This window comes from Tenebrio molitor, chromosome 3, assembly GCF_963966145.1.
Source record: "Tenebrio molitor chromosome 3, icTenMoli1.1, whole genome shotgun sequence".
NCBI classification, from domain to species: Eukaryota; Metazoa; Arthropoda; class Insecta; order Coleoptera; family Tenebrionidae; genus Tenebrio; species Tenebrio molitor.
The window spans coordinates 31,070,174-31,093,217 of NC_091048.1; the positions used below are offsets into that span (position 1 = coordinate 31,070,174).

The 23,044-nt window shown below is 38.3% G+C and overlaps 3 protein-coding genes and 1 long non-coding RNA gene across 7 annotated transcripts in view; 1 reads left to right on the forward strand and 3 right to left on the reverse strand.

The window, feature by feature from the left end:
* Positions 1 to 17,414, reverse strand: part of Cen (cerebellar degeneration-related protein 2-like) — a 37,393-nt gene extending 19,979 nt beyond the window's left edge. The window contains exon 1 of one of the 2 annotated variants that reach the window (XM_069041880.1): positions 17,062 to 17,414. In XM_069041880.1, coding sequence (XP_068897981.1) covers positions 17,062 to 17,137 — 76 coding nt within the window. In that variant the 5' untranslated portion in view covers positions 17,138 to 17,414. Of the gene's footprint in view, positions 1 to 3,630; positions 3,872 to 17,061 lie in introns of those variants that run through there. The other variant, XM_069041881.1, reaches the window with a different exon arrangement.
* Positions 17,415 to 18,138: 724 nt separating this feature from the next.
* Positions 18,139 to 18,504, forward strand: LOC138126196 (uncharacterized). Its single transcript, XR_011157674.1, has 2 exons — positions 18,139 to 18,189; positions 18,248 to 18,504. It is a non-coding gene; the product is annotated as an uncharacterized lncRNA (long non-coding RNA).
* Positions 18,387 to 20,118, reverse strand: bora (aurora kinase A activator-like protein bora). 2 transcript variants are annotated; one of them, XM_069041905.1, is made up of 3 exons: positions 19,762 to 20,118; positions 19,040 to 19,712; positions 18,387 to 18,979 (listed from the first exon to the last, which is right to left on the reverse strand). In XM_069041905.1, exons 1-3 carry the CDS (start codon positions 19,950 to 19,952, stop codon positions 18,620 to 18,622), a joined length of 1,224 nt encoding a protein of 407 aa, XP_068898006.1. In that variant the 5' UTR covers positions 19,953 to 20,118; the 3' UTR covers positions 18,387 to 18,619. The 2 variants fall into 2 exon arrangements, with proteins under 2 accessions (XP_068898006.1, XP_068898005.1); XM_069041904.1 differs by having other exon boundaries at positions 18,387 to 19,712.
* A 540-nt stretch (positions 20,119 to 20,658) lies between these two features.
* On the reverse strand, positions 20,659 to 23,033 carry LOC138126182 (replication protein A 70 kDa DNA-binding subunit-like). Of its 2 annotated transcripts, none has more exons than XM_069041887.1 (9): positions 22,819 to 23,033; positions 22,517 to 22,767; positions 22,082 to 22,466; positions 21,828 to 22,032; positions 21,665 to 21,777; positions 21,385 to 21,611; positions 21,086 to 21,335; positions 20,847 to 21,041; positions 20,659 to 20,792 (listed from the first exon to the last, which is right to left on the reverse strand). In XM_069041887.1, the coding sequence occupies exons 1-9, from the start codon at positions 22,885 to 22,887 to the stop codon at positions 20,679 to 20,681; spliced, it is 1,809 nt and encodes a 602-aa protein (XP_068897988.1). In that variant the 5' UTR covers positions 22,888 to 23,033; the 3' UTR covers positions 20,659 to 20,678. The 2 variants fall into 2 exon arrangements, with proteins under 2 accessions (XP_068897988.1, XP_068897987.1); XM_069041886.1 differs by having other exon boundaries at positions 21,086 to 21,338.
* Between the last annotated feature and the right edge of the window lie 11 nt (positions 23,034 to 23,044).

A 23,044-nucleotide genomic window follows, 5' to 3' on the forward strand; every position in this document is an offset into this window, starting at 1 on the left:
CGAACACATCGATTGTTGCCGCTCGATCATGTTAATCGCCGGGAGTGGAAGGTCGAAACGGGCTGATGCAGCCGCGTCTGAGCTCGTATCGTCATAATTGGGTCTTCCGGGGAAAATTTTTTCAACATAAACGTCCGTCAAAAAGCGGAGAGATTTTGGGAAACGGGCCAGAAAACACAATCATTTACTTAACTGTACTTCAGATAAGAAATATCAATGCAACAATAGACGCATATCTGCATAAAAATTGGAAATATTTAAATTCTACGTCCTAGTATTTTTTCGTTTTTTTATCGCTCCTATCCTTTGAGTTGCACTGTATGCAAATGTCCCGCAAGAAATTTCCTTTTCAACATGCGACGTAAAAATATTAATCAAAAACAGATGTCAGATTATGCCCTCCAGATCGACGTTTGTATATTTACACAGTGGGCGAAAAAAAACCGCAGACTTCTTGTTCTTGGTAGTCGAGATAAAATTTGACAAAACAAACATAGAAACGGTGTTAGGAACGTCGTGTTTTGTTTTATCTATCGGTAGTACCTTCAAACTTATCTTTTATTACAACTACACGTGAGGTGGCAAATTTTCAAGGATATAAACGTGTTTTTGCTTGTTAAACTTTTAGGTACAATATGATCAACGAAGAAAGAGATAAAAGGCAGCTACTGAAAACGAAATATCGAAAAACGTGCGGAGTAACTTAATAAACTGTCACTTGTCAATTGTGACATTTACGTCAATTTCAATTAATAAAAGCGATTTTTACTCAAAAAAACAAAATTCACGACTGAATCCTATTTTTGAAATGCTAACGAAGAAAATGGTGGCTGAATTTACCGCACACAATCTTATTTATTGGCGTTTCCGCAAAATCTCATCATCGCTGTCAGTATGATTGATTCGCCTTGTATTTTCAGGAGTTTAGCTTTCCATAACCGCTATCTCTTTTTTTTTCGTTGATCATATTGTGTTTGTGTTTCGTTCTTGCTAAACGTATATTTTCCGCAATTTTTATTCGTAAACAGTCAAAGATAAAACTGTTACGACTGCTTTGGACGTTGCAGAAACGGTGCGGATTTCCTGGAACTTCTGGTATAATAATAAAAGACGATGATTATGGAATCCATTGTTTGATAAGCACCGCTGTTAGAGCTAATGAATGAGGACTGAAACGCACATCACTGGAATTTATCGCAGTTGCGGACATTTACAAGATGCTGCACATGAAGCGGCAACTGTAGTACGCTTACCGATCGCGATTATAATTAAAATGCTCAAAAACTTTGCGCAACCGGGGATATTTTCACGTTTTCGAGCCAAGACCAGATGCGGACGTGGAATCGACATTTTTACAGTTTGTGCAAAATTTCGACTTTCTATGCAAACGAAATGTCACACTAATAAATCAAACACGTCTGCAATGTCTTGTTCCATTACGGCGGACTACAAGAATGGTTATGTCATAATCTAATAGGTAGGTATGGTGAAAAGTTCGTTCACCCAAACATAAACAGGAGGTGTGTCTCGGTTGCACACATTAGTAGGTAGTATTCGGCTTTTTGTCCGAGCCATGAATGGATTATTTTTGTCCGTATATGGGGATGGACGCCCACGATGCCAGCTAACCCCGTGCGCACCACGCCTACTGTCACAATGCGGAACGGGAGAGCTCCTCGTCGAATATAAGTGCAGGTGTGTCATTAAGACGTTATTGTCAGGTTGGATAATAAATAATAGGTACGAGTCACGGAATTGCGTAAACTGACACGAGTGCAGGGGGCGGTGTTCGGTCTGCCGTCCGCAAAACCCAAAAACAAAAACAAACAAACATCGTCATTATTCCATCCTGTTTGGTACCGCCGTACGAAACCGCGGTCTCGGACTGTTGAACCGCGCCGAAGAGATTCTCTTTCGCGCAAACAATACCGACACCCGATATTTCACGTCTCCTAATTCCTTCGGCTTCTTTCTCCGGCGAATTCGCAAATTGAAGGTTAGAGCTTTGGATCGCTCGAATCGTCGACATTCCTACCGCAAATTCTAAATAATTAAATTCGCGTCGTGCGTCAGCGGACACGTACAAGCGGCCTTAAAAACGCCGACCGCAGACCGCTTTTTTTCCGGCGGGAACTTTCGAATTGATTTATTCGGAGTTTTCCTTCCAAGGTTTTATGTAATTGCCGTTGATGGTTAGTAAAAGTCGGAAACCTGTTACGAGACTACTGCATACTGTGTTTGAACAGTTCGATCACATCAACTATTTACCCATATGGAGTCGGTGGCAGATGGTAGCAGGAAAGGAATGACATCGCAAGTGTTTTTCGAAGAGAGAAAAAAACTGCGACGAGAGTGGAGTTGTGTAATGTGTGATTCCGCCGAGTCAATTAATAATAAACTGTTGTGTTTTTTTTTTTTATGGAAGATTCTGACGAACACAATGCAAACGCAAATCATCGCGGTTTTTCAAAAATTGCGCAATTCCTGAAATAAATGTCAGTTGAATGACAAACTTTTCTATCGAGAGACAACCGGAACTGATTTTTAGTTTTGGCTTCGCTACTATCGCCACATTATTACGGTCAACTGACCTCCTTCGGTCTAAAATCAATAATAGCTATTTACAAGCGTTTGTGACAGTTTTGACAAGAGGGTGACGTACGTCAACACAACGACGAAAAATGCATTTGGTAAATTTACTCGATTGTACCGTGGCCGTCTTGGCAGAGAATTTGCATCCAAAACATTTAAAGCAATTTGGCAAATTCATCAAAAGTACCACTGCAGAGGTTGTTACATTATGCGACGTTGCCAAATCAGCCGTTCGCGTACAATAGTAAATTTGAAGATACGGGTGGTAAAAAGGAAGAATGATTTGTAATGTCCGCATTTGAATCAAGCAGTACCGGTTGGTGGTCGTCGGACCTCGATCAGTTTCAACAGTCTTTTGGGGCCGGTTTATCGCCAAGGACGTTGGCTAACCGATTCGCAATATAGATTTGTCAAACGGTGACGATTTTATTGTTTTTCTCGGCAAACCGTGCAAAATTCGTCGGAAATAACCCAAATAACTCCGTTGTGACCGTTGAATTCTTGATACAGAAAATTATTAATAATAGAGGGGCGGCGCGCCAGACAAAAACAAACCTGAAAACCCATTTCACACAGGAAAAATGGTTTCGACAAGAAAAAGATTGACCCAAATACGATTTTCGAGACACGCATGGAAATAATTTCCATAGATGTTTGCTCTACATTATTACTGTAATTATAGGGGGCCATTAAAGCTGCTACACTGTACTTAGCTAAAAGTCTGACCGCGCTCTCTGTTAAGAAATTTCATCAAAATTTCAATTCGAATGGGGAACATGGAGGGGTCGAGGAGGGTCCTTCACCCTCGCTCATTAATCGATACTCCGTCGAAGCCTTTTAAAATCACGATCCTTGTTTCTAGGGTGCACTAATAAAAACCCCATACCGTCCCGGCGGTGGGGGTGCTACTCGAAAAATCAATAATCTCGTCTCGACATTGTTTAAATAAATGGAACACAGACTGACAGTTCGCAAGCAATTCGACCAATTTAGGTCCTCGTCATGCACGATCGTTTGTGAGTCATGCAGTGGCATTACCGTCAAGCATATTCCTCGTGTAATCATCCTCGAAATAATCCTGTATCCCCCTGGCCTGATGGGCACTCATTTTTACTCCTCTGCGGTTCGACACGTCAGATCACAAGGTCATCTTTTTCGAAAAGAACTGTGACATTAGTCACCACTTTGTTTTATACCGCCCGGCGTTTGTTTTCACTGGCAAATAGTAATCAAGTGTGGTTTTGACAAGACAGCTGATTGTTGCAAGGCAAGGCCTACTATTTTGCCTGGCAAGGTTCATGGCGAGCCGTGGATATTGGACAAGCGCACAAGTGCCGTTGGTCCTCGAATCGATTGGGATCATTCTTTTTTTGTACTTTTGACAAATTCCAGAAACTACATAAACGAGAAGAGTCGTGCAAATTATTCATTAAATGGGACGAGGCGGCAGTATCCAAATAAATCATTAACACCATTTTTTTCAACAATTTTTCCAACGCGCAAAACTTTTTGCGCTAACAAAATCAATCAACGTCATTCGGACAGCACAATAAACGAAAAAAAAAAAAAAGGAAAACACCGGACGAACAGAAGCAAAGTCCGAGATTAGACAATTATGTTTTGTATAGAAATGTAGGAACGTTCATTTATCGTAATTATCGCGTTGTTGATTTGAGATAATCGCCAAAATAAACTTTAATTGCCATTGTTTCAAGTCCGACGTCTTCATTATGAACAACAATCACTTTCGGAATTGTACTTGGATAACAGAATTAGATTTTGGACTAGCTAAAGTAATTTGCGTGGGTCCGGACTAGATAATTCTCTAACATTGCCGATTGCCACTAATTACGAATCGAGTAATGAGTAATGTGATATCAGGCCAAGGAGACTAACGATAAAAAAATAATCGAATAGTCTGATGGATTCAAGTTTTACCGCCCGAGCGAAAACACCCACTTCTAATCGATTTAAAATTCTAAAAAAATTCAGGAATGATTGTGTATCGCTGATGTAGAACCATTCTGTAAACATTTCAAATTTTTTAATGAAACGAGTACCCTACTCTTGGTGCATTTCATGACTAGGATTTTTGCATAAAACTTTTTAACAAACTTCCGGTGAAAATAACAAAAACTATTAATCAAAAGATGCTGTTGAGTAAAATCAAATCATATCTTATAGAAAAATCATTTTATTCGTTTGAAGAGTTTTTAGAGAATAAATTCACTGATTTAACATGATATGGGTGCACAAAGTCTTGTAGTTGATCAATAATTTTTCTTTGCTTTCGTTTTTGCTCTTTTAAAATTGGAATAATTCAAAAACTAATCCTTTTCTTTTGATGCGAATTTCATAAATATGAATTAATTGTGAATTATGAGCATGCACGGGAAATTTTTTTTTTTGCTCAAAATCGAATTTTTAAATTTTATGGGTCTGAATTAAGTTATAAGGGAAAATTGATTGCACACATTTAGGGAATGTAACCCTAAAGTTTCGTAATTTTTACTAATTTTTAAATACCTAGGGTTTATCGTGCGCGCGGTAAAACTTGAATCACCCTGTACCACTCTCTTGACGACATGACAGTGAGAACAATTATACACCTAAAAAGTGGCATTGAATAACTTCTGCTTGTAAAAAAAAATAATTTTTAAAATTAATAATTTTAATTTACCATCATACAAAGAATTAGAATTTTTCTAAGTGCTTGGTTCATTTCTTTCGCCTCCTCTTGTTGCATTTTTAGCTTTAAAAATGTATTTTGTCGAAAATTTTGGCACCGTAACCGGTCCACAACACAAAAAAGTCGAATAATTTGTTAAATGTCGGAAACGTCCGACGCGGTGTTAAATTAATTCATTTGAAAAATTTTTGCTTTGGCCGCCGTGTAGCTTTTGAGAAGTGTTAGTGACCCTACGTTCCAGCTGTCACTCGGGCAATAATTGCCATTCCATTTGAATTTAATTACGAACGGGCGAATAAAAAATGCCAACAACTCGCATTATATGCCATTTAATTAGTAACATAATAATTTATCTCGGTTTAAAGTCATAAATCCGAGTAAAAACTATCCATGTGAAACTCAAGCAGAGATACATAGGTACGTCGTAGGTAGTGCACGTGATTAATTGCCGAGATAATGCCCAAGATTTTTACGCGACAAGAAATTCTACAAGACGAAATTATGCAAAAATTCCGGCGACTTGCATACGACAAGATAAAATCGTTGAAAAGTTATTATTGATTGAAATTTTATTTTTCACGATTCAGTCCTTTCACCTGCACACGGGTGGCCGGAAAAAATAGTGTCAATTAGGGATTTAAACGAACATTCTCTCATCTCGATCGTGGTCACATTTTACCACTAGTAGTACGATACAATTTACCGTTAACACCAAAACAAACTAAACATTTTAATTTCAAATTTAATTTTTTTCTGTTATTTGTATAAGCATGCAAAATTTCGCACAGTCACGTACGCGTAAAATCGTGATGTGTTATTTTAGATAACGTACCAAAGTACTTTCTTCTAGATTAAACATTTTACTATCTACTACTAAATACGTTGGTGCAGTTTCCAGAATGTGGCAAACGTGCCTCTTCCTCGTTGAAATCAAACTTTCTTGCATAAAATTGCATTTTATGTAACCAATATGTCGTTAGAAATTGCATAAAAAGCCAAATCGAGACAATAAAAAACAAATTGGCACCGAGTAGTTTCTAAGTAGGCCACACACAATACACTCGACTTGTAAACTGGCATACATCAAATAAATGAACCATCATTTCCATTTTTTTACGTCGATTGTAATTCCAGTGGCGTGCGTTAAATTATAAGGTGAGGTAATGATTTATTTTAGTGACGAAATGGTGGCGTCGCCGCTTAAAATAGCGGCTCGTTTGGAGAACGGCGGTAAGTTAGAAATTCGTGATATATAGAGACCGACATATTTATTGTTTGTTGTTGCAGTAATGATGCAGTCACGAAGTCCACAAATTCTGCCTGAGTATCGGAAGTTAATTAGAGAAAGCATATAGGAATCTTTATGGTAGTGTCCACTCTATAGAGAGGGCATTTTGGATTAGTTACGGCGTCGTTTAAGTCTAACCGTCGATTATATTTTATCAGTCGATTAGTTTTTCTAAACATGGGTGAAACCTCACAAAACGCTCATTGTCTCTACTCACAAAAAAAAGAAACATTCACAGAATAATAAAGTGTTGTTTGGCCTGAAACAATTAACGCTGTCTGTAATTGTGTTTCTGTATTACATGACATTAGCTTTAGTGGCGTTCATCTTTGGAGCCATCATCACACAATGGGATAATACACGCTTCTCTTATTACTTTCATTTTCTACCTTTCATTCCCACGTTTGTAAATTATCTACCTAGCTGTGTTATGGATAGTCGCAAGTGTCACCGCCTGACATTGTGGCAAATAAATATGTATCTATATCTACGAGTATATCCATCTACTTTATTAACAACCTAACGCAACAATTATAATACCGGTATGACAAGTCAGTTACGAGGTTGCTTGCATGTTTTTTTTTTGCTCGAGCTGATAACCTTACAGATTCGCCCACTAATCGAATATTTCGAATTCACAGTGACTTTATTGCATTACCTTAAAATATTATGGCCTCATAAATTAGCATCTATTTAATATCGTGCGAATTATGAGGTACCAATCGGTCACTTCCGCTGGATGCAAATTGATTTGACGTCCGGTTGTGGGTAAATAGTAAATAAAAAATTAGCCCGGAGCAATTTGTTCGGTGTTTCTATTCAATTAAAACGGGAATGAATGAAACTAAAATTCGACGGCATGACCTGTGACCGGGAAGACTTATAGTGTCATCGTGACAGTTGACACATGTCATACTGACAGCTCTCTTTTCGATTAGCACCTGATACGCACCCGCCAGGTCTGGTTTCTTTATTTGGAGATTGTCGTGTTAAAATCTACTCGAAATTATCATCAGTATTCAAATTTTTATCACTTATATTACGAGCTCACTTTCACTCTTGGAGGAACTGGACATAGACATGAGTACATGACGTTGTTTACAAAACTTATTCGAAAATCACATGCAAGTTCTAAAAGCTATTCCCTGACTTAATTGTTTAACGGTCCACAACGAACGAGCCGCGAATTTTCATTTGTTCACTTTCGCGTTATGTAAATGAAGTCATGCAAACATAATCGATTCCTCAACTAATTAGTGTTATCAGAGAACATATTGAAGCTTAGGTTACAACAATTAAGAATTAAACCATAATAAAAAAGTGAATGTTTTGATTGTTGTCGACATTTAACAAGCGAAAAATCTCTCACACGCACGTTTTAATTAATCGCTCCGACCTGAACGATCTCGTCATGATTTTATTGCCGTTAATTGCTAATGTCAAAATTTTCAACAGAACAACGAAAAAATAGCCGTCTTCCGGTCAACGGTTGAGGAGACGAAATTATCATGATTAGACGATTATTCGGTTTATGATGCTAATTAAGTGGATGTGCATGCGATTATCTGGAAAAAATGTGTTCACTTTCGACGTTTCACTTCCTCCGAACATCCGAATCGGATGAAAATTTCTATTGTCAAGTAGTTTTTCCTCGAGACTGTCTGACTGTCGGTGAAAGAAGCGATGAACTAGTTTTTGGATTCTTAGACTGATTTGTCGATATTAATTGACGTGTTTTTTCGAGATTCCCACGCCCTCGAATAGTAAAACGGTTTCATTGACATTTTCGCTGATCCGGCTGAATCCAAAAAACAATTCTCCATGAGCGAAAGTAAAGGTCTCGAGAGGTATAAAGCAATGGGGTGCAGATCTGTCAAACCTGGCGTCTTGTACTCTCCATCAGACGTTGATTGTTCTGTCTATTAGCATCAACGGTGGCAAATTGTTCTAATCAGATTATTTCGCCCATGAACGATCCCTTTACATCGTCCATTAATAATAGTGACAGCATCGATTTATCATCGTCGTTCCTCCGATCGATATTTCGAAATGGAGAACCACGAGGAAAGCATTAGAGGCAGAAATGGTGAGCGAACAGCAGACCAAGTCCTCTTTCTCGACACTTATAAATCGATGGCAGATATCGATCTTTAGACTTTATAAGGAATAGTAAAGACACGCAGGTTGAACCTGTATTCAGTAAAACAGGACGTGGGTGTATATATCACTTTGCTCTCACTTTTAGCGATCGAATTAGTGGCGAAAAAAAAAAGGTCGCACCGGCGATCAGATTTCGATAAAATATCCTTTCTCTAATAAACTCCCGTCGATTTTATTTATTGTAAAATCCCATTATGATAAGCGCTCGCCTTTCGATGTGGGAAACAAGAGCGAAGAGAGGACAAAAAAATAAGAATAAGTGAATCACACGACTTTCTGATGAATTTTCAGCCACAGAGAAAGTCGATAAATTAAATCCTTGTTGGAGCATCGGCAAAAACTCGTTCTTCCTAGTTCGGTGCCGCTTTTGTCCAAGAAAATGAAGAAAACGGTCGACGGTCCCTTCTTGAAACTCCAATTGCCCCATTGTCGCCGTCTAATTGCTTTTATTGTCGCCATTGTCAGAAAAAAAAAAGAATCGAACACCGGCGCGCCTAATAACACCATCATCATCATCCACGAAGAGTAAGAGTAACAGATGTGCGGTGTAATAATGTTATGTTAAATTACCCGACAATAATATCGAGTAACGGATACGACAATTATGTGCATATAAATTGCAAATTGAATTTTCGAAATTCTCACGTTGGATAGTATGTGAATGTATAGTCTCATTTTTTTCCTGTTTTTGAACTGGCTCTGTCGTTGGCCTAGGGCTAAACCTTCACTCGTGGAATCGGCTAGTCATTCATTCGGTTTCGGATTTTTTCGCGCCCTAAGTGTCGTGGGCGAGAACTCTTTTCAAAAGCACCTTTTTGCTGCGGTAGTCGAAGTTATGCGAGGCGGAAATCGGACGAAAAATGCTCACCTACCAATAGACGACAAGACAAGCATTTCCTGTGAGCGGTGCGAATGGTATTCGCAAAAAAATAACAGACAAAAATTTGCATCTAAAGGTTCTCCGCGCCAACAAAAAACTTGTCTGATTTGGAAGTACCTACCTAATCACTGCAAAAATTCGAATCCACCTTTAAAAAGTCGAACAAAGAAAGTTCTTTGGCAAAACAAAGAATCTTTTTGCAATCCGATCGCACGGGAGAGTGTAATGACTTCGCATTCTTCTCCACAACGACAGACGTTGTTATTAATGAGGAGGGAATTGTGCGGGATGAAAAAGGACCTTTGCGCTGTGCTGGCGGCGCGTCTGCGTCCCTCACGGCCTCGACCGACGTTATCCTTGCGACAGGACGGGGCCCCGGGTCCTCAAAGCTGGCTCTGCGGCGCTCTTTGAATGATATCGCGGAGGCGGCGATTCCAATTCGCACATGTTCGAAAGTGAAACCAACTAATCCATTATGATAGATGCCAGATACGTTTCATTAAACCGCAATCACGACTCGTAGCATCGGCAAAAAGGTCAGACACTAATTTCGCATTGTGTCCAGAAAAATGGGCTCGCATTTATCATTTTATCTTGGGTGTATTCTAACGTTTTAATTCATGGACTGTACGGTTCACTTTCTCTGCCTTCACCCCTGCCTGGGTGTGAACCGTTTCTTTCGGCACTTCCTCTTAGTCAGCGCTGCGGGGAGCGTCCCGGCGAAATGTCACCGCGGGTACTCTTAAAAAGTACTTTCGGATCTTGACAACTCAAAGGAATCGCACTTTTTCTCAGGCCACCGACCGTTAATAACAGGAAAAGGAATCCGACTGATCCGTAATGTGCGAGAAACAATAAACATTGTGAATAATGAATGGGGACAATACCGTTGGACCATTTGCACATAACCTCGTGCGATTGGAATGCAGTAAAATTCGATCGGAACGTTCTCACATTTATAAATACTTCGCGTCGACCTGAGGACTAAGATTTTTTCAATTTATATTCGAATGGCGAGCAACGGTTCCACAATTGCATATATTTACATAAGCAGGTTATCAGTGCCGTAACCGAAAAATTTGAGAGGGGCGGTGCTCTTAGACGGAAGTAAAATTCCATTCGGCAGGTGTCAACTATGAAAGGTCACGACTAGAACAACGAAATTCGAAATGAAATTGTGTAACACCTGTTGGTCTAACATGGCTTCTCTGTTGCAGCCAAGAGTGTCGAATGAAACCGTAGAATTTGTCATCTTCCCCAGCATTGTCGAGACTCTGTTCGTGAACGCTCGTTTCCAATTTTTCTCCACTTGCCTGAATTATCGATCCCCAATTAAAGTCTCCGACTGTAGAAAGTGCATTATCATAATTATAATTAATAGTTTGCTCAAAATTTTTGCGTTGGCACAGGAATGAATTAATGCGGTAAATTACCATCTTATATGGAGTTCCTGCGATATTTTATCGCGTCGTGCGTTTTAAGGATAACAAAAAGCGCGTGAAAGTCTCGATGTTATCCTGCTGCAAATCCACCTTGCTATTTACGTCGCCACTCCTCTTACTAAAATCGGGGTTGCACAATTTTTTCTCGAACGTATATCACTCGTCCCGAATCTGCAACGTCGCCGCCTCCGGCATCACTTCTGCTAGTCATTATTTGTAATGATGTCGAAACGATTTTCTGATTTATCAATACGATACCCGGTAATTAAAAGCGCGCCAATTACGATTCGGTTTTTGTATGGGACGTGGTCGACATTCAACAGTGCAAAGTTGGTTCGTGCATCTTCTCGGGGTTCGGATTGAATTGCACAATTGTCCCGAGGAGCGAATCCGGATGTATTCGTTGAAATGTCAGTCGATGTTAACTTGGCAATTTTAACCTATGTCAAAACGCGGAACATTCACTGTTTTCTTTGGAATTAACTGCTCGACTCGACTGGTTTTTACTATTTTAATTGGTTATCAGTCGCTATATTAATGCGTTTGTGTTTGCTGATGGCTTAAAATATAGCGTTTACACGCTTCATGCTGGATGGGCACAGCTTGAGCCAGACTAAGCGACAATTCTACACCATCATCGGTGGCACAGTTCCATCACAAAAAAAAACTGATACTCGAGATCTGTCAATATCGTGGCAATTACAGGTGCCCCAAGGATCCACAGAGTCGCAGAGAAATTAATTATTATCGTTGACGTTTGTCGTGATTGCCGCACAAAATTTTTGACAACTGTCATCGTGCCTTTGTCATTTAAAAATGTCCATACCAAGAAAAAAATAAAAAAAAATCTAGGTTACACTTCAGTGTGTGTTAATTTTTTTGCAAATGTCCATGCACGGTAATACGAACAGAATGTTTTGAAAACTTCACCAGTGTGCACAAAATGCAGGAAATACTTAATTCAAAATATGTACTACATAATGTAGTTGTGGTTGTTTTTGTTGTTAAATATGCGTTACAAATTATTATTATTGACGTAAATCGGTTGTATTGATATTTAATTAGAAGAAAGTGGAGGATGTACCAGTATCATTCCACATAACCGTCTATTTAGAAGGGGGCCTTTGATTTTTCATTATTTTCCTTTTTTTAGTAGAGAATATGCAATTTTAATAATTACATGTTACCAAATTATTAATTATAACACTTTCTAAATTGGAAAAGATTTACATGGTTACTTATAAAAAAAAGTCGAGATGATCGTTTTGACGTTATTTATAACCGTGAGTGCGTCCTCTAGCACACTCCTGGAATATTTACGCAGTTATCGAGCGATTGATGAGTAATTATCCATATAAGAATGAAATCACTCTATTTGCAGAAGATTTTTTCACATTTGAAAACGTTCAAAGTCAGCGATAATACATAGAATCTGATGTACGCATTTTCCTTGTTCGTTTTTGGTTCTCATAATGCGATTAACGTCGTTATGCAAAGGTAATAATTGCAGAATTTTCTACTCCAATTACCAAGTATAACATAATAGCGATCCACAAATAGAAATAGATTCACCACAAACCGATAATTTTATGATAAATCTTCAAAAAGAGGGCATCAACCTTCATTATCCACTTAAACGCAGTGCCATTAATGCACATTTCTCTCGCGCACGTGAAATATTTTCGAAGTCGGACAGAAGGTGTACAGGTATGTACATACGAGAGGCAATGCCGTGACTTTGACCTGCCGTTGAGAGCTGTAAAACATCGAAAAATTTGTTGCGAGATCACGCTCGGCATTCCACAAATCGTCGAACAATAATAAATCTACCATTGTGCTGAATTACATAATTAGAAATCTCTAGTATTTGGCCGAACAGATCGGTTCTTGTGTAACTTGCAGTTAGAACAATTAAATCGCCAGTGCATTGGCGCACGGTTTCTTGAACCGACTCGAGGAAAATAGTAAAAGGATAGGAATAAAGTGGAGAACGGGGTTCCTAGGTCAGTGTGCACAAAAATCCATCTTTGAAAGGGCAGTTAAGACGTTGTTTACGGCTGATTGAGAGGCATCATTGGAGTTTTTCTGGTGGCGGAGGCAGAAAAACTGATTAGTTGTTGTAATTTCATAATGGCGCATCTAGGTCAGTTATCGAGGAATGCGCTTCGACGAATTCGACGATAAATAATTCAACGAAACAAGTGGATTGCGGAATTATGAGCGCAGGAAGACACGTTCCGCAGCGAAATCACCCAGTTTTTAAACAATGCTGGCCGGTTTTCGGCTCGTCTTAGTTTCAGATTCTACACAGTCAAAGCAACAAATCGAAAAATGGAGAAAACATCACAATAGGAACGGTCAAATGGAGAGGACACAGAGAAATGGAGACGCGATCGGATTTCCTTCATTTTTTTCATATCTGTTAATTTTATTATATCTTGGAAATTAAATTGCAAACTAGAATTTCTATTTTCCAAACAACTGTCAACATTGAAACAATCAACATATACATAGAAAGTCTTTTAAAATCGAATGACTATTTACAATACGTATAAAGTGAATTAAAAAAAATTGAAAGTTGTATCATTTCTTTTAATGGAACCGGAAGTTTTTCGGATCAACATTTCCTCCGCCGGGTTCTTGTTTTCACTGCTTTCCCGAAAAATGATCGAAACTTTAACCATAAAACCATGTCATTCTCAGTGATTTCAACGATAAATCTGATCCCTAACCCACCATTCATATGAGGTATTGTCCGTTTTTTTTAATAATCAATTGTCAGTGTCAAAATACAGAAAAAGACCAAACTGTATATTAAAAATCATTGACATTTGGTCCAGTTCTATCTCAGTTTCATTATTGAGGTTATGTTGCATATGTTTATGAGTGTAAGACACGTGTTTAATTTAAATTTAAACTGTCAAATGTGACAATCGGTGACAATTTCAAAAGTCAATGTTTCAAACCTGATTTATAAAATTCACTGTTTCAAATTTTCTGCCAACCTGACAACACTTTGACAATTGATTAGGTATAAAAAAAAACCGACTTTATGCAGGTATGGTATGACTGACATTCTGTGCAATATTTTGTTATCGATAAATGTTTCCCTGTTATCGGTCTCAGTAAGATATAAACTTACGAACTTTTTTCAAATAAAATTTTAAAAATAAGAAATGGGAAGGCTTTAGTTTAGTCGTTTAATTTGCCAAAACACTTTATTGTGTGCGTTGATGACGAATTACTAAGACAAAAACGGAGCAGATAGCAGAATCGATTTTTTTTTCAAACAAATGTAGGAAGCAAATATAACCTCACTCACTTAGTGATATCGAAATATGGGGTCGTCTAACGGTAAAACACCTACCTTTTAAACGATTCGTTCATGAAAAATTAATAGTTATTTACATAATTAGTGGGATACAAGCAATATTACAGGACTCGAGTTTGAGGATTGCAGATGACGAGGGCGTTAGCCCTATAGTTCATCCTATAGTATGCTTTAGCCCACGTGTTATGTACAATATTTTATCTAAGACCGCCTCGAATTAAAAAAAAAATGTAAATCTTAATGATTTTCGCCAGTGGGATAAATGAGTTTCATTACCCCACTCAATGGGATAAGAAATTACTTACACTGAGTGAGGTAATGAAATGCGTGCGGTAATGAAGTTCTTATCCCATTAACATCCCATTATAACATTTTTGTGTTATAATACAAAAATTTCCGATAATAGTGCGGAATCTGGAAAAGTGCCCCGAATGCTTGCAGCGTTTCCACGTTGAATGGCAAGGGAAATCCTCTCGAAAAGGAATTTCTTTGATTTTGAATCGCCTGATTCCGTGATAAGTCGGTTTCCGATGACATTATCTAATGAAATCGATGGCTTCTTTGCACCAAGGGCCTAAGGTTTCAAATGCTAAACCTTTAAACACGTAGTTTGACGAAATGATTGAACTATATTTGCTATGTTTGCGTTTGCAAGCCATTTCAGCGGCAAAACCTGAGACTTCAGATGATTTTAATACATAACTGTCTGCAAGTGTATCTACAACAGTAACGTCCCAAACCAAAGGTTGACCTCTAATCCACGGTACTAAAGTCATCCCATCTGGGCGTTTTCCGTCATCCCGAGACAGTCCGTTTGGTTCTAAAGTTGAATTCACATGAATAGAAGTTAAAGACCGGTTGATAATGGAATGAATTTCAGTGTGTCTTGAAAATCTACCACTGGTTTTGAAACAACTTAGACCGTGGGTGCCAATTTCGTCAACTTTCGCATTTATTTAACGAGTTCGTGTGTAAATTGGGCTTTTTTTTGGCATGAGTGGGCCAGTTTAAAACGCTCGTTTCACTCGCGTTTTAAAGGCCCACGAGTGCCAAAAAAGTCCAATTTACACAAGAACGAGTTGAATACAACATTTTTTTGTTTGACGACCCCCTTAAAGGCCCCAAATCGCTTAAAATCTTTAAAATTAACTTGGCGTTTCGTTTTGACAAGTTGTCACATTTATCAAAATCCGTTCACATAGGAGAAAATTCTCAAATTCTAACAGTGTCAAACAAAAAAATTAATTATTTACGTACAGATCGTATCATCGAACAGAAAGAAAATTTAAGCATTTAATCAATTTCAAACTAATTTCAAATTAATGACAGGGAAGTAAAATATATTGATATCTTCCATCGAAATAAATTCCTGATAAAAGTCTTTCGACACTTGACTAAGCCCTCATCTTTAAAGGTAAAAAAAAGTGACGCTCACTAACCCTGATCTGAACTGAGCTGAATTGAAAGAAATGAAAAATAGTCCTTATACCTACAGTTAATTTTAAACGATTGGCAACGTCTTGTCGATTGAAATGTTTGAATATTTTGTTGACATTAAAAAAATGCTTAGGTATATGTATTTAAAACTATGACTGATGACCATGTAAGCTAACTATGTAATATTGTTTATCTAGCGCCAGGTTGTTAATGAATTGCCAATCTGTTTTAACTTGATGAATATTTGAAAATACGTAACAGTCTTTTGCTGAATAAGTAAGGTTATATCGTTCTTACAAAAGCTTCATAACCTCCTTGCTTCATAAGAACTGTAGCTTGAGAGCCAAATTAGTCTTACTACTCTTATTTCGAAAATTCAACTGTTTGGTTTTGTGACTTTTTTATCACAACAATAAGAAAACAATTTTTATGACTAAAAACGAGAAATAAAAAAAAAATTAAGAAACGTATAAACGATGTTCCGCCAAACAAATTACCACAAAGACGTACAGAAAATATTCTATGAGCGGTATTGATTACCTAAAATATGAGAATTTCGTGTGTGTAAATGTGTAATACACATCAAAATAGTATTGGCAAATTGAAAAAATTAATATTACAAATTGATATTCGATTATTAGGTCGATAAAGTTCTTAGGCATTTAAACTAAATGAGCACCAGGATAACAACATGAGATTAGATTTCTTGTCGAATTTGTTGAAATGTCGAAATTTGCCATTAACAAGAAACCACTAATATCCCGCATCGTGATAAATATCTTTTCAAAGTGCTAATTTAATGGTCACTCCATTGCCCAATCAAATTGTTGAATAACTTTGAATAAACTTGACACGTTTGAAAAGATTTACCGTTAAACAAACGCCAAACTAGAATCTATACCCGACTTGTAGAAAAATTCCCATACATTCCGAAAGTCATTTCGCTCGAAAAACATTGATATTCAAGACGCAATCCTCGGTGACAATGAAAACTAAATAAAAACCGCTCGTTTTATTTGAACATTTCGTGGGAGCTTGCACAACAATTTGTTTAATGCCAACAAACCGGCCTTCAATCGTTCAAAAGTGACACATTTTGGCGCAAATCGATCAACAAGTGCACTATAAAACTGGTCCGCGAAGGACAAACACCGCAATTATGCAATTTTCTAATGAGGAATACTGTCGCCAACACCGTATTCGTCCTCTCGGATAAAACACTCAGGGGACAGATTCGCTTACCTTCGTTCGTCCAGCAATCGGTACAATCTTGACACAACGTCGACCAGTCCATCTGCAGATCGCGAAAACTTGCCATTTTTTCCAACTGGTTCGATTCTGGATCAAGTGGCACGCGCCGTCATTATTCTCTCGATTCATTAACGAGATCCTCCGGGTTAGAGAACCGAAACTGACACACACATGTCTTGTGGTACCGAAGAAACACCGGCCACTTTTGGTGCGCAGTCTCGTTTAGATTTCTTGCAGTGGTCACAGCCGAGTACCTGTTTTTACAATCTCCGCATATATACACACACCTCATGTGAAAAAAGGCGGTCTATCATGATCGGTCGGTGCTAACACTGCTAACGCATGGGCGGCGCTCGATCGAAGAATTCGAAAATTTTTGCCTCACCGGGGTGAGGTCCGAGCTCGTGACCTTTAATACTCGCAACACCCGCCTCCAGGACTACGGAGGTAATGGTTTCAGAGGCGCGCGATGGACAAAAAGCAGACGGTTTAGTGCGAAGATCGCCATTGAGACTTTCCCCTTCGTGCTCCAAATTTCGGTCGTACATCAGATACGATTCTCTTTTCTAGTTTGAAGAACCGACAGGTGAACACAGGCGGGTTTTTACTTTCCGTCTGGTGTTACCATTATTTACACTCCCACCTGCCTTCGGGCATTTTCGAATATTTCCAACGAACAATAGGTCCAATAATAACAATTCGCACGTTTAAATATCACGACACGCTCCGGAAAACGTGAAACAGACAAAAATGAGAAATCTTTTATTGAAAGACAATTTTTTTGCAACGTTGAGACCGATGATTTGTTGTGGTAGCGAACGGACATGATTTATATTTCCGGTGCCGGTTGATTTCATTCATTAAAACATAGACAAAACTTAATTCACGGTTATTACACGATGCTAGCGGTCACTTGAGTCCTAGGGGGGCGGAAATGCCATTAAAAGTGGTCGTTTCAGTTTTTTAAATCCTACCGGGTATTGTTCGTTACAGGAAAAAAAACTTTCATTCATATTTCCCGCCCGTTTTACATTGATAAACTAGCGCCCCCATATTTGTTTTTTATAATTAAAATAAACCAAAACTGTGGATGTCCAGCTGGTGAACAAATAGTAGTGGGTTGTATACTTTTTCATGTTCACTTTTTTATTCTAATACATATTTCAATGATCTTCAGTTGACGCTTTTTTGTACTTTCGAAAAATTAAACGAATTAGAATGCAGCTTTGTGGATGACCTTGAAACTTGGCGTTTCCATTTGACCATTTTAAAGGAATTGCTGGAGAGGGAGGTTTGGATTCTTCTCGACATTAACAGAGCTTCTAATATGATTTATTTTAGTGATTGCACATAAGACAAACATCACTTCTATCGTCTAGTAGATATTTTCAATAAAACCACGCAAACCTCAACATAACTCCTCATAAAAACAAATTGAAGCATTTTCAGTCAGTAAAAAAAATAAATTAGCGAGAAAAGTCTCACTTGTGGCTTAAAACATATCGCCTCTAAGAAATTACGTAAAATAAGCGTACCACGTGACCCCTGTTCAGTGCTTGTTTTTAGTAGGCGTCGACGCGAACATATGCACGGAACTCTCACAGATGGTGGCGCCACCAGTGTGATACCCCGCATCGGTGAGATCATTCTTGCCCAGTCTGTTTTTCGAACGTTTAGGGAAGACTTCCTGCTCCTGATCCTCCATCTCTACGTCTTTCTCGAATTGTTCATCTTTAAAGCTATCTGACAGTCTTTTTCTCTGACTAGTGAAAATTTTCGAATGGGGGGTGTTCGAGTTGGAAGAATCTATCATCTCGGGACTGCTAATCGGCGACCGTGACAAAATCGACACTTGCTTGTATTCCATATCCCAATTGACCGAAGCCTCGCTGGGGGGTGCCTCGACCGGCTGAAAAGAATTGTTGGATTCGAGATTGGTACAACTGAGACTCTTATTGACATCCGGTACCACCATACTCGCATCAATTGACATATACTTGGAGTTGGAGAAGCTAAGTCTACAGGCTGACCGCGCCAAGGCCACGCGACCTGTGGGCGAACGTCCTATAGGGGAGAGGGTGCAGTCTCTTAGTTCTGGCATTTCCAGGCTGCTCTCTAATTTGCGCTTAGGCGAATTAAATTCCGACGAGAATTGTAGGGGGGAGAGTCCCGTTGAAATGGCAGGACTTGAAACGGGACTGCTGTGTTCATGATCATCAAAGTCGAACAATTGCCGGTAAAGCGACGAGTCTTGGTCAGCTCCCGAGTTTTGTTGGTCGCAATTGTAGTTGAAATATGGAGCGAGGGCGTCTTCGACGTGTTTAGGAAGAATTGGCGGTAGTGTTAACATGGTCTGAGCAGATGAGTCAGCTTGCTGAGGTTTTGGTGTGGAAGTGGGGCTGGTTATTAACCGTTTTTGATTGATTTGTTCAGTGAAGGGGCTGGGAGCTATGCTCTTTTCGTTGAAAAATTTGTTAATTTTTTCTTGTACCAGGGACTCCATCGTGGGGTCATGTTCTGAAACGTGTTGGGAGATTGTTGCTTCGTCAATATCGGCCGGTTTGAGACTCGAGATGTCGTCAATTGTCCACTTGAATTTTTCTGTAGTCTTTGGGGTAGAAACTTGAGCAAAAACGCTAGGACTGCAAATAGATTTTACATTTTTTGTTTGAGACTGTTACAGAAACTTACCTGAACGTTGGAAGGTGGAGACGGTCGATTAAGTGAGGCTCGAACGGATTAAGAATTTTCGTAAACCTTGAGGGGGGAGTCGAAATATTGGGGAGCAGTTTGAAGGGGCTATCACAGTTCATTTGATTTGTCTTCACCTTGTTTTTCGGATTGCCTTTGGGTTTTGAAGGCGTTTCGTTTTTTAAATCCATTTGAGATGAACTAACATTACTAAATATCACAATTTACGTAAAAGTTTTTACTTAAAACTAATATGAACACAAAATGAAACTGCCGACCGTTACGACCCACCGATTTAAACCACACTTTTTACCGTTTATTTTCCGCCAACAGCAAACCCAATGTTGCCAACCGTAAAACTACAAGTGAAGCGCGCACATATAGCCCACTTGCTGCTTGAACCACTTGAACTAACTTGAACTCCACTCTAACTTGAACGAGTGTTCGAACCATAGAAGTTTATCGATTTTTTTTAAACCTAAAAAGATGTATTTTTTTTAAATATAACTAACCAAACTTGTCAGTATCTATTACAGGATATATTTCGAGCGACAGATTCAATATTTTCAAATAACATGAGAAACAAAGATGGTTCTTTATCGTTGGATCACCTTTCTTTTTTTTACTACAATGAATAATTTAAACGGTCGTAGCTCCCCTATTAAGCGACAGTAATCGAAAAAAAAAAAAATGTCGTAAGTTTTTCGATAAAATCGCAAACTGAAAAACAGCGAATTTTTCCGCGCATAACTTTTTAAAGACTTTATTTTTAAAGTGATTGCAGCGTTATGTAGTTTTTCTTTATATGGAATCTTTTCGTTAAGTTCTGTCACATTGACTACTTTTGGTTCGTCTACATTCTTTTTCAAAATGACCACCGAGCAATAATAATTGTCACAAAATTAACACAATTTTATTTAATTTTCGATCATTTCATTAAACAATTCAATCTTCTGAACGAGATATTTGTGATATTCTTCAAAATTAACAGGTTCCACCTTCACTACGATCGTTTTAATTCTTTGCTCGTCCTAAAAATAAAATTCAAAATCTTATCAACATCACCCATCAAAATGATCACCTACATTAAAAGTTTCCATTTTCGCCCTGCACTTGAAAACGAACTGTTTAAACTGCACGTCCTCGAAAATTTTCGCGACACTGTCCGGATCGTTCTCCAAAGTCTCCCCAATTTCTTGTGCTGTTTTTCCTAAAATTTTCTCAGCTTCAGACGAAAACATAGTAACCCACTGGCTGCTGCTGGAATCAGAAATGTTCATCTGCGACAAATAGGATTTGACATCCACAAAACCGTCGATCTTACCGAAACTAGCAATCGATATCTGAAATTCGAAAATTGGCGATTGCACTTTTCGCATCTGTACAGTCCATTTTCTAAATCTATCACTTTCTTCATACAATCGGGGGTTGGACATGCTTTGTACACGGCACGATCTAGTCGAACTAGTAAAATGGTGCCAAAGGTGCGAAAATACACTCCTTTTTCGCTCATGGCCAAGTTACCCTCTTGAATTTCTTTGAACATCATCCACGGAAGTGTATCCAGTCCACTTCTGCTATCATTAATGTAAAAATTTATTTTTACTTTCTGGTCTGTGTTACCTGACGCTGACGTTGTTCACTTCGACTTGAGCTCCTTCCGAATCGTACCAATTTCTCAATTTTTGTGTTTCTGGGATGTTAGGACTCAGTTTGATTTGACTTCCCATTGGAACTGACAGAGTTTTACTACCGCGAAACTCACAAATTTTGGCACCTTTTATTAAAACAACCGGGTTACTTGTTTCGTTGAAAGATTCGGCGTCGTTGCCCCAAAGAGTTAGTGAAATCTAATAATTTCGAAAATTAAAAAATAGAGAGTTATCAATACATCAGACATTACAGCAGTATTTGATTGGTCCACTAACAGCACTTCTTTCTTCTTCAGCTCGCGATTCGACGACTTAGCAGTGAAAGTTTTCAATTCTGACGCCAATTTACAAAGGCCGATCACATCTAAAACAATCTTGTACGAATTCTTATCGGAACACTTTACAAAAATTTACCGACTGTGGTCCCTGCATCCATATTGGCAACTTTATCGATTGAGGTGAAATTGTACTTTATTTGAGGAATGTCGTCATTATTGTTTAGACTCTCTTCGATGATCGATTCGTTCGTAAAAGTCATCTCGAATTCGCTTCTTAATGAGACAAATTGTCGATTACTCGCCCTCAACTGACACTTACTGATGTAATAAACTTTGTCAACCTATCAACATTTGTAACATTATACAGAATCAGGATCTTTGAAAGCATACTTCAAGACAATCAAAAAACTGTTCCACCAGTTCTCTGAACGCTGTGCATCGTATTTCTCCACTTCCATCGACCAAATCTACAGTGAAAAAATTACCTTCACCCTTCGAGTTCGACCATGTTCGAACGGTCGTCTTATTGGTCACTCTCGCTTTGATGACCCATCTGTTATGAAACGGACTGAGACTAGAAATTGGGCTGATAACTTTGGCTCTTGATATTTGGTTTGAGCGTTCTTTTTTTTTAGTTTTTATTGGCGTAACTGAAATTTCAGATGATTGGGAACCGGCAATTTCAAAATCCGTTAACGGTGTCGGCTCCCCAACGGTGTACCCTACCAGATCACCTTTAGCTATAAGCTTCAACTCAAGAATCAACAAAATTTGACTAAAAATAATAATTTCATTTTTATTTTCTTATAACAATGCAAAACCTACGAGTCTTTCTTTTCTTTAGTTTTAAAAACGCTAGATACGTATCGTTCTAGTTGAATAATTGAGAACATCTGTAATGCATCAATCAGGACGTGGTCATTGGATGGTACTGAAACCATTGCCACATTGACGGTGTTTTTGCCATCAGAGAGCACGATACGAAAACGCTCTTTATCAGTAACGTTAGAGTTGATTTTTTTACTGCGCAGAATTTGCATTATGGGTTCCGAGACGTTTCCACCATTCATAATTGTCTAAAAATATAAAATTATTGGAACTAGTTTGTATAATAAAAAAAAGGATACTTGAAGAGACCCCTGTGATAATTTGTACTCGGTAGTCATCGTATTTTGTGGGAATTTGAGAGAATTCATCGAATTTTATTTTGACCAAAATTGCAAAATTACTTTGATTTGCCGCAAATTTGACGTACGACAGTGTCGCCAATATAGAACATTAAGTTACTAATTATAACGTAATTATTTTTTTATTTTATTTTAGGTGAAATTGATGTTTTACTTTTGATTTATT

What these genes read in the sequence shown, in the direction of transcription:
- bora (XM_069041904.1), bottom strand. Translation starts at nt 19,952, where the DNA reads ATGGATTTAAAAAACGAAACGCCTTCAAAACCCAAAGGCAATCCGAAA. An exon ending in CTCCACCTTCCAACGTTCAG is followed by an intron (nt 19,713 to 19,761) that starts GTAAGTTTCTGT and finishes ATCTATTTGCAG; the next exon opens with TCCTAGCGTTTTTGCTCAAG.
- LOC138126182 (XM_069041886.1), bottom strand. Translation starts at nt 22,887, where the DNA reads ATGAATTCTCTCAAATTCCCACAAAATACGATGACTACCGAGTACAAA. An exon ending in ACTAAAGAAAAGAAAGACTC is followed by an intron (nt 22,467 to 22,516) that starts GTAGGTTTTGCA and finishes TATTATTTTTAG; the next exon opens with TCAAATTTTGTTGATTCTTG. An exon ending in GTGAACAACGTCAGCGTCAG is followed by an intron (nt 21,339 to 21,384) that starts GTAACACAGACC and finishes CATTAATGATAG; the next exon opens with CAGAAGTGGACTGGATACAC.